We start from the raw sequence: 11650 nt of genomic DNA, 5'->3' as shown, positions 1-11650 counted from the left end.
GAAAATTCCAGTGGTATTTTCCTTTCTGGTGAGGGGTGTTGCGTGCAGTGGCATACAGGGGATTGGTGACACCCAGTGTGTGGGAGGGCAGATTTCCTCAGCCCCTGGAGGTCCGTTTGGGCTTTGGCATGGCTTCAATCACACCAAAGCCCAGACAGAAGGGACTGCAGTGGCTGCTGGACAAGAGAGAAAGGAATGTGATGCCCTTTCTTGCTCACCCAGCAGCTATGCTGGATGTACCACCCCACTGGGTGATAACCCCTTCTGGGGTATCCACAGCTCCCACATTCCCCAGTGAAACCACTAGTTTGTGAGCACCCTTTTGGGGAGCAACTCATACTAGAAATCTCTGTCTTTGAAACTGGTGCTTCACTGATGAAGAGCTGTTGTAGGCATTTAAGAGACAAGCTTGCTCCAGGGTAAAGAGACGCCAGGTTGTCTCTGCCAAACCTTTCCACTCAGTAGCCTGGCATGTATTTGTTTTGTTTGCTTGTTTTCTGGACTGGGTTCTTCTGCCTTTACCAACACAGATATTTGCCTGGCAAGATACTCATACTGAATTTTTTTCCATCAAATTAAAAGGACAAGTGCTTTATCTAATTTTGCATCTGTCCACCCTAATGCTTTAGGTCTGTGTATAAGTCAGAAATGACTTGAAGGCACACAACAAAATATATACCCCTATTCAAGCCTTGTGTCTGTGCACAACAGCCGTGGGTGGGTGCTGGAGGTAGGATACAGGCAGAGTAGGAGGATGCAATCTCAGTCCTTCACTACCTACAGGGAAAATAGAAAGGAGTCTGTCAGCATCTGTCTCCATCTACAACCAGATTCTTCATTTCTGTTCCTATTAAATTAAACCATCATTTAAGATTTAATTTTTTAAAATAAAAAATCTTATCCCTCAAGAAAAAGATGACTTTACTGTGATTTGGGCTTCCCCAATGTGATCAAGGCTCACGTATGGCAAACCTTGCTTACATTTGTGTAATTAATGGTCCCATGTAAGCACTAGTTCTGTATGAAGTGTGGCTGTGCATTCGCTTTTCTGTCATCTTTCAAAGGAGAGCCTCTGGTTTATGTCTAGTTCTCTTTTGAAAGGCAACTCACGCTCTCAGCGTGATATGCTTGCAAATAAGCTTTCTGGAACAACAAACACATCCGTTACAGATTTTGCTTCTTGTCAGTGATATTTCAAACCTTTTTAATTTAGGGCTGGCACTGTTTTCCCCATTTTTTAAAAACTCTAATCCTGGAAAAGTTACTTCTTTTTCCACACTGGGGGAAAATGAAGTACTGTAGTAATTTTTGGTGCACTTCAGTACATCTGAAAAAGTGGACTGATATCCAAAGGTGGTGCTAGGTTCTTCACTCCCTTCACCTTTTTTGCTCTTTAGTCCTAGTTTAAACATTGAATTCTTCCTGAATTATATTGTATTGTTTTGGCTATTTAATTTTGTAGTAGAATTTTAGGTAGATTGTGCATTGTCTAATTTCTTTCTCTCTGTGTATGTGTTTTTAAAATGATTACAATAGATAAAAGAGTAAAATATAAATGCAAAATACAAATCCATAATTGTGGTCTGGTTTGGAATATTGCTAGTTTAAGGATGGAGTACTATGCATGTATACTTGCTGAAGTCAATAAGATTTATTTCTGAGTAACAATGCAAAGGATCACACTATATGACCATGGGCCCGAACAGACAGGCTAAAATAAAGCTGCTTTGGGTCACTTTGGAGATATGCTATTTAAATGATCATACATCCTAGGGCAGTGATGGTGAACCTTTTAGAGGCTGAGTGCCCAATCTGCAACCCCAAACCCATTTATTTATTGCAAAGTGCCATATCCCTTTGGCTTTCTAGTAACAAACTACGGCAAACTCTGTGTTGGAGTGATGGCACATGTGCCCACAGAGAGGGCTCTGAGTGTCACCTCTGGCACGTGTGCCATAGGTTCGCCATCACTGTCCTAGGATGCTGGAAGCTGCACCAAAGCCACGCTCCAGTCCTAAGGACTGGAGTTAAGCTTTGGCGCAGCTTCTGGCCTCTTAAGATGCATGTGTCATTTAAACAGCATACCTCCAAAGTGACTGAAGCAGCTTTATTTTGGCCTGTCTGTTCAGGCCCCATGTTTTCAAATTGTAGCCATAAGAAATCTGAATGGAATCCCTAACTACCAGTGCTCCTTGCACTGAAATGTTTCTACAGAGATCTGGAAAACAAACAGTGATCTCTTCCTATAGTGTTGGTGGGATGTGGGTATTGTTGGGTGCTTTATTAGCTTCCATGGGAAGCTAGTGACATCCAATGGATTTTATCAGCTTCCTGTTGGAACCAAGATATCTCCAGGAATCATGTTGAGAGGGTTCTCCTTGTCCATCAAATTGTGATGAAAAAGCAGTCCCTGAGGATGTTTCAAAGTGAGGCATCATGATTTGATGTTTCAAAACTGGGAATTTTGATAGTCATAAAATGTTTTTTTCCTGAATATATATGGATAATAACATTGTGTGGCCCAGTGAGTAAAAATGTAATTTTTCTCTAGCTCATCTGGTTTCAGTCTCTCATTTGGGTTTGTCGCTGTGTGCCTTCAAGTGGTTCCCGACTTAGGGCAAACCTAAGACAAACCTATCAGGGGGTTTTCTTGGCAAGATTTGTTCAGAGTAGGTTTCCCATTGCCTTCCCCTGTGACTCACCCAAGGTCGCTCAGTGAGTTTCATGGCTGGATTGGGAATCAAACTCTAGTCTTCAGGGTCATAGCCCGATGCTCAAACCACTATGCCACACTGGCTCCTTTGGGATCACTATGCTAGATCTTGTTAGCCAAATTAGAATAGACTCTCTGAATGAATGGCTTTCATAAGTGTTGGCTTAGCAAGTCCCACTGATTTCATTGATCTCCTCTAATTGCACCCAACCGTTAACTCACTGTATAGTTTGTTTTCTAGCTCCAGGTCCCTCTTTGTAGTGTGTGTATATACATGTATGTGTTTTGAGGGGTATGATATGCTTGATAGAGTTGTTGTGGAAATCTTGTCCATCTGCAGTCTGATCCTGGCAAGATGGACACTACTGTAACAGAGCTTGCTCCAGCACACGAACATGCCTGTTCTACTCCTTCCCAGCCAGCAGTACCACACTGTTATAATGCTGAAGCAACTTGTAGTGGAAGAACAATAATTTCTAAGGAGACTATAGCAACAGTGTACCATTTCCAATAGTGATAGGCAGTCACAGTAAAAGCATATTTCAACAATGAGCAACAGCAAGGTGGCCTTACCAGTAACACAGAAGCCAGCCACCAATGGCCAGTACATTTTACTCATGAGGAAATGTCCCATAACAACCATGGTTGCCCCTGCAATTATAGTGCAGTTGTTAGGAATGCAACTGTAGAAGATGGTACGGCCAAGTAGAGATCCTGACTCTAACTCAAATAATTAATTCTTTTATTTATTTTTCACAGATTAAATTAATCTCAAATATTATGTCTGTAACATTAGAAAAAAATATGGAAAGGTCCTTTCATTAAGAGAGTTCTGCTGAAGACCCTCTTGACACGCTCACATTTGGATCTAGGATTTATATTTAGACAAAACTTAGATGTAAAATGCCCTCTCTGGGAAATGCCCTTTCCCTGTTCTGATGTGTAGCCCAGAAATCTACACAGAGGGATTTAAGACCCTTTCCCCTTCTAGCTAATTCTGTTTCCATGAGTTCTATCAAAGGAGGGCAACATGCGCCAACATCAGTATCCCTTATATTTTAACAAATTGCATGAACTTGCAGAAAAATAGTTCCACACCTTTATATCTTTTAAAGAAAAATGACTAGTGCTGATAAAAATAAAACAGATAATGCAATGACTCATTGCAGTAAACAGTTTCACAGTATTCTGTAAAATGCTGCTTTAGAAGCTCAAAGAAACATCAAAGGAAACAAACTGTAGTAAAACGCAAAATGAAGATTACTATTTTCAACTGAATTTTTTAATATGAATTACATGGTTTACAATATACCCATTGCCTGTTCAAACTTTTAGCAGGAAGGGCATGGCCACTAGAGAATGAGGAATGTATTGCAGCATTGCTCAGTCCATAAGCCAAGAATGAAGTCCTATGCCATTAGGCTGATATCCCACTGTCCTTTATCAAGAGCGTTGACCCAAACGATGCTCTGCTATGGTATTTCATGCCTTGCCATGAAATTTATGGGCAATTAGCTTCTTATATTCAGCTGCTGAAAAAGTCTGCTCAGTAAGAGAGATACTGCCACAAAGAGCTGCATGCTTTGCAAGCAAGTAATTTTTAGGATGAGACCTCTGGCAACCAAGATGTAAAATCCAAATCCCCCTATAAACAATACACCAGGAAGTTCTCCCAAGTAAACTGTACCAGGATAAATGGGACTGGCAGAAGAACACTACTGTACTTGTTCGCAACTTGTGTTAATTTTAGTGCAGCTTATGCAGGAGTTCCTCCTGGCAGTTTTGCTGCATGAATGAAATACCTCTTTCTCCCACTCTTCTGCCCTCAATGACACACCAAATCTACCATCTCATGCAACTCTACTGTTCTTTGCCTCATAGTTTGGCCACTGCTGCTCACCCTCATAAGGCCTCTGTGCTCCATGTTTCATCCACTTTACAGCTGTTTCATATGGGAGACATAGTTAAGCATATGCACTGAGTCATCTGTTTGTGGCTCTTAATAATCCAACATGAAGAGAGGGATTGATGGCGTGGGCATCAGACTTGTGTTCTGTGCATTCATAACTCTGTTGTCTTTTGACAAGAAGAACCTACATTCAACCTAACAGAGTTTCTGTTTGGTTTTGTTCTGCTCAGACCAGCAGCAATCTGCAAAGAAACAAGGCCTGAAGATATCTCTTGATCTTGAAAAAGAACCAATATTTCTTGGCTTCTTGCAATGACAGTATTGCCAACATTCACATTAAACTGGAAGATCTGAAAAAACCTAGAACATTCTTTTTCAGAATTCAGGCTGAATACTCTTGCAGCAAAATGTCATGGTCTCTTGTAGCTTTCTGTAGCAGTCCAACTCTTCCAGTCTCATAAGTGGTTATTTTTGGACAGGTATGCTATAAGTGCCACAGCAACCCCTACATAAATGCCTGTTCCAATTGTGATGGATAGCACAGCCAAGAAGAGGGCCCGCCGTGAACTGGAGCTTGCGTGATGGAAGTCTCCTTTAGCAATGGCTTTATTTGTCTGCAGAGGGGAAGAAAAGGCTATCTTTAGTGAACTCTTCAACTTTTCAAGGGAGACTTTTTGAACCATTAAGAAACATTGATACAAATATAAGAGTTAAGGTTCTATTGTTGTAATTTTATCTGCTGCCAAGGTAGAAATAGCTGGATGCTATGAAGATCAGTAATTGTATTATTAAATCTTGTCATAAGATGGTAACGTACACACCAGATAAGAGTTTCTTGGGAATTAACCTATGATTTTACTATCTTTATCATCTGATATCCGTTTCTGCAACATGCAAATAGATTGTTTTCAGCTGCAATCCTGAATCTTAAGTGTCAAATAATTTAGACACTTTAAAAACATAAAGGACAATGATATCATTGTCATATATGAATCTTAGGCCCAAGACAGATGGGCCGAAAGGGGCGTGGCGGCGGCGATACTAGGGATAGGGACCATGCACCAACCGCACGGTCCCTAACCCTAGTACAGAGTGACGGCGTACTAATGGTAGCGTCCCGTGTACACGGGTGCCACCATTGTGATATAAGTACAGCGCAGCGTCTGCACGGTGCCAACATTGCTTACGTTGCAAGTGCGCTAGTGGCACACTCTCAACGGCACTCCGGCACCTTAAAAAAACCCCGGAAACATCAGTCTTTTTTACTCCGGAGGGAATCCACGTGGTTTGACGGCTGTGGTTTCCCTCCATAGGGAAATAGGCCACTGGCAGGCTGCCATTTTGGGGTGGTCTGTCCTGGGCCTTAGGTTGGCCAAATAGTTCTGTTTCTTTTTATGTGGTTGTTGATAAGTTTTCATTTTTATTTGTCAGTTGCATTTTGGACAAATGTTTTTCAAAAATTAACAATTCAAGTTTAAAAAGAAACATATTTGAGCCCTGTAAAATAGACATACATTTGTTCTAAACAGCAGTTTTGTAGCAGAGTATATCAATGATTGGTTGGCAGTTGTAATTCTGCATCCTCTCTGGAAAATATAACTTTTATATAGGCGTTGTGATGAAAAACTATGTGCATAAAGAATGTTTAAATGCAGAAATGGTCACACACCATTTAAAAACCAGGGCATGTACCATAGCTCTTTTTCTTTCTCTTTTTAGCAGTAGCATATCATTTACATTTCTATACCACTGAATTCAGCACTATCTAAGCATAGTTTTTTGTGGGTTTTTCTGGCTATGTGGCCATGTTCTAGAAGAGTTTATTCCTGACGTTTTGTTGGCATCTGTGGCTGGCATCTTCAGAGAATCTTGACCTGGAAAAGAGCGGGTATATATATATACTGTGTGACCTGTGTAAGGAGGAGTGATTCCCATGTTAATCTGTGTATTGTTTTGTTGTTGTTAGCAGGGCCTCCAGGTGGGAGGATATGCAAAGGGGGAATTAGCATCTCTTAATTGGTGATCATTGTCTGCTGGGAAACCAATCACCAATTAAGCAGATGCTAATTCCCCCTTTGCATATCCTCCCACCTGGAGGCCCTGCCAGCAACAACAGAACAATACACAGATTAACATGGGAATCACTCCTCCTTACACAGGGTCACACAGTATATATATACCCATTCTTTTACAGGTCAACATTCTCTGAAGATGCCAGCCACAGATGCCAACAAAACGTCAGGAATAAACTCATCTAGAACATGGCCACATAGCCCAAAGAACCCACAAAAAACTATGGATGCTGGCCATGAAAGCCTTTGACTTCACACTATCTAAGCATTTTACAATCTATAAGCCAATTGCCCCCAACAAGCTGGGTATTCATTTTACCAACCTATGAAAGGATGGAAGGCTGAGTCAAGCTGGAGCCCTCTGAGATCAAACTCACAACTTTGTGGCTGCAGTACTGGCTTTTAACTACTGCGCCCCCACCAGGGCTTTTTAGTGATTCTTTAGTTGATATTTGTAAGGGTATCATATTAGAATTGTTCACTGTATGAAAACCAACCAATAACATTTTTAACTTTTAATTTTTAAAAACTTTTAAAATTACAAGTAATTTTCGAGGAGACAACCATGTTACTCTGTTTCAGCATAAGAAGCAAAGGGAATGAGGAGGACGGATCTAGCAGCACCGTTGAGACTTGTATATTGCAGTATAAATTTTCATGAGCTCCAGTCCATGAGATAAAGCTGATGCACATATGTTACGAGTAAGATGCAAATTTGTGCATCTGGAGTCCATGACAGGTTATATTGAAATATTTCTATTACTCTTGGAGGTGCTGCCAAATCCCTCCTGACTGAGGCTGCATCTATTGCAGAATTAATACAGTTTGATACCACTTTGATTGCCATGGCTCAATGCTATGGAATTGTGGGGTTTGTAGTTTTAAAATATTTACCATTCTCTGTCACAGAGCTCTGGAACATTCAAGAAACTACAAATCCCGGGATGCCATAGGTGGAGCCATGACAGTTATAGCGATGTCAAACTGCATTAATTCTGCAGTTTGGCATCTGCCTACGTTCAGTGGGAACTGTGGTTCAACAGCATCCAGATGGTCACTTGTCCCCACTTCTGTCCTTGAAGAAACAACACTAACTCTAGTAAATGCAACCCAGACTACCCCCAAAACATGTTGGAGTCTGAATGGAAATTCCAAATAGGAGTCAATTTCCCAGTAACTGACAAGGGGCACAATTCACTGGCACAGGCTCCAAATGTTTTTTGGCAGTGGCCCTGCTGACTGGAGATTCTGGGAGTTGTAGTCCTTTTTTAATAATAATAATAATAATAAATTTTATTTGTATGCCGCCCTTCCTTCGATCAGGGCGGCTCACAACAGTAAAAACAAAGAGATCTGTCTGTTGGGAAGTTTTCCTGTGCACTGAAATGAATAGAGATTGCACAAGAAAAATACCATCAGGGATGGAAAGAACACCAAGTGGTACATCCCCACTGATTTTCAATACATTGGCAAGGGTTTCTGACTTCCAACTATTTAGTAGTAGTAGTGGTGGTTGTGGTGGCGGTAGCAGCAGCAGCAGCAGCGTGACATTTCGCACCTAAATTGTGCTGATGAAATGAAATAGCCACAAATGGGTTTTTGTGTGAAAGAACTGTACAATTGGTTCAGCTCTCATACTGAAAATGAACACCTAGGCTCAGAATGTGCTCAGAGGTACCACATTCTATACTTTTCAGTGTTAGATCTCATGCGCCTCTGTCGACAGACAGAATGTGGAAGTCTAGTAAAAAAGTTGATCCTGCAAGCATGATGTCTGCCCAGCCCTGGCCTCTAGAGTAGATCACTGTCACTCTGCCATGCTTAATGACAAAATCTTTCACCACAGACTGGAACTCATGTGCCCCTGTTGTAAGACCCCTTCTCCAACCAATCCTTCTTTGCTGTCCTGAATGCACCTCTGCAATGACTCTGAGTTCCAGAATGTTACTTTAAAAAAATAATTCTATTGCCAGACTGTGGCTGGCATCAAGATGACTGATGAGCCAATTTAACACCCTCTTTGGGTTGAAATGTTTTCAGTAGCAGGCCAAGAGCATTAATAAATAAACACTATGGCAAATGCAATACACTAACGGAATTCTAAGTTGGGGACTTCCTATCAGCAACAGCACAGGCAGACCAGCATGTTTAATGGCAGACAGCATGAAAGATAACAGCACAGATTTCCTTGTAAAGGTCTTAGATCCTTCAGCAGTGATCATTCTTAAATGTCTTTATTGCCTAGCCTGCTATTAAAATGATCTTCAACCATTTTCACAGGGGGGCTGTCTGTGTTTATCCCAGCCTTGCACCATCCTGTTTGGACAACACAGGTCATTAGCCTGCACCTAGGGTTGCCATAAGTGAGGACCTCCAAACCGGGACAAATGTAGGACAAATGCAGGACAACATTTTCAAATGTAGGACACATTTTTTAAAAAATGGAGGACACGCAAAAAATTTGAGGCTTTTTTAGAAATGTTCATAGAAATCCATGTTTCTTAGGCATGATCAAAATGGAGGACATTTTGACATTATTCGTAGACAGATTGCAGAAATATACTTCCCTTTCTGGCCATCCCCCTCTCCCCATTCCAAACAGCACATTTGGGCATTGAACATGGCTTTATTTTAACATTGCCTCTTGCATATTTCAGAGGCTTATTCCACAACCAAACCCTTTGGTCAAGAGACTTTGGTTTTCCTTCATTTTGACTTGTTTTGTCTGTATTCCTCCCCACTAAATAAAGGAGACATGAAATGGAGTTAATGGGTACAAGTTGTTCAACAATAAAGTCTTGTGAGACTCTGTAGGCAAGAGGTGCACCATGTTAAGAACTGCATTAAGCACACTTAGGCTGCTGCCACACTGCTTTCACTCTCATCACTCCATCCTATGGAATACTGGGATTTGTAGTTTGTTGTGGTGCCAAGGCTGGGCTTTGAAATCTCAGGCATAAGAGAGGCAAAAGGCTTGGGCTGCATCTACACTGGAGAAATAATCTGGTTTGAGACCACATTAACTGTCTTGGCTGAATGCTATGGAATTCTGGGAATGGTGGTCTGTTCCAGCACCACAGCAGAATGGCAGTTAAACCCCTGGAAAGCTCTCTGACCAAGGTGACCAATGCCCTCACCCCAAAATGTAGGGCACCCAAGCAAAAATATGTAGGACATGGCCAAAAATAAAAGCTAAAAACACCCATGTAATTATAAATCCATGCTTCTTAGCCATGATCCAAATGGAGGACATGTCCTGGAAAAGGAGGAGGATGCCTGGTCACCTTGTCTCTGGTCCAAAACACACTGCAGAAATAAAACAATGCTGGACTGAAATGCCCAGAGTTCCTCACCAAAGCTGCATCCACACTGAGGAAATAATCCAGTTTGAGAGTGACTTAACTGTCCTGGGTTAGTGCTGGGGAATGCTGGGAATTGTAGTACACTGTGGCCCCAGAGCTATCTCTGACAGGGAGTCCCATAACCCTCCAAACGTAGTTGAACTGCAGTGCCCAGAATTCCTCCCCAGGTGCATCCACACTGAGGAAATGGTCCAGTTTGAGACTGCTCAGTGCTGGGGAATCCTGGGAATTGTAGTCTATTGTGGCCTCAGAGCCATGACTGACAGAGAAGTCTCAATGTCTCCCAAACACTAGCATTCCCAGGATTCCCTAGCACTGAGTTAAAGCAGTCTCAAAGTGGGTTATTATTCCTGCAGTGTGTGTGAGAGATATAAAAGCTAGGGACTGGATTCATTTGGAGGATCTCTGTGTCCAAAACACACTGCTTGGACTGCCAGGGCTCAGTGCTATGGAATCCTGGGAATTGTAGTTTATTGTGGCACCAGAGCTCTCTGACAGAGAAGGCCAAATGCCTCACAGACCCCAGAATTCCAGAGCATTGAGCTTTGGCAGTTAAAGGGGTCTCAAAGTGCAGGGGGGGGGGGGAGAGAAAAGCCAGGGAGTGTGAATGAGCTCTGAGAGGAGGAGGAGAAGGAGGAGGAGGGAGGGAGGGAGCCAAGGGAAGTGGCCAGGACCACCAGAGGAGCCCCTGCTTTTCCTCATCATCGCAGCCTTCTCACTGCTGGCAAGAGGCTCTGCCCCCAGCCAGGCAACGCCTCCATTCAGTCTCCTTTTGTCAAAAGAGCTCTGGTGCCACAAGAAACTACAATTCCCAGAATCCCATAGCACTGAGCCATGGATGTTTAGGGGGTGGGGGTCAAACTATTTCTGCAGCCTTTGCTACCCCAAAGCCTTCTATTATTTACTAGCAACTTGCAATGCAAAATCTCTTCCTTCCAAGCCCTTGAAAACCAACCCAAGTGGAGGGCTGATTGCTTCTTTCCCATTGGTCAGCTTCGGGAGAAATTTGCATATTACAAGTAAAGGTGTTTAGGGCCTCAAAAACGACCCTGTGATAAAGAATTACAAGAATACTGAGTGGTAGACATTTAAAAGATGAGGAGGCATTTAGACTCCCAGGGAAACAGGAACGATTGGTGGCCTTTTTTTCTTTGCTCACTGTAACCTGAAAGTAATGCCTCTTGCAGGGTATATATACCAAGTGGGCTGGCAATAGCTCTGAGTGGCAGATGTCTTTAAGACCTGCTCTCTAGGCTTAAGTCAGGCAGGGAGGCGGGGAGGGTGGCACACAGCCATGGGGAGGGCTGGAGCTGCCTCCAGGGCCTTGCTGGGGGGGGAGGTCCCGGGGGAGGGGCCAAGGCCAAACTGGGGCGGGACTGTGTGGCCCTGCCCCAAACTGGGAAAGTCCAGCCCCCAGGCGGGATATGGCAAGCCTACCTGCACCAGGTCGGGCCCAGATCTGGCAGACTGGATGCAGATCTGGTGAATCTGACCTAATCCCAGGGAAAGGGGGCCTTAATGTGGGTCAAAATGATGCACTGTTTGCTGCAGAGTTTCATGGAAGCTCTGTGACAAACCGCGGCAAAACAGACAG

General features: G+C 42.8%; 1 protein-coding gene across 1 annotated transcript in view; it reads right to left on the bottom strand.

Annotated features, from left to right (window-relative positions):
* Positions 1–5033: 5033 nt before the first annotated feature.
* The window catches only part of LOC149316816 (synapse differentiation-inducing gene protein 1-like), a 30565-nt gene continuing 23948 nt past the window's right edge, over positions 5034–11650 (bottom strand). The window contains exon 4 of the mRNA XM_089518762.1: positions 5034–5236. Coding sequence (XP_089374888.1) covers positions 5078–5236 — 159 coding nt within the window. The 3' untranslated portion in view covers positions 5034–5077. The remainder of the gene's footprint in view (positions 5237–11650) is intronic.

The sequence above is a fragment of the Sceloporus occidentalis genome, unplaced genomic scaffold (assembly GCF_023333645.1).
Source record: "Sceloporus occidentalis isolate IW3139 unplaced genomic scaffold, rSceOcc1.0.p SCAF_3, whole genome shotgun sequence".
Taxonomy (NCBI): domain Eukaryota; kingdom Metazoa; phylum Chordata; class Lepidosauria; order Squamata; family Phrynosomatidae; genus Sceloporus; species Sceloporus occidentalis.
This window is presented reverse-complemented; position numbering and strand designations above follow the sequence as displayed.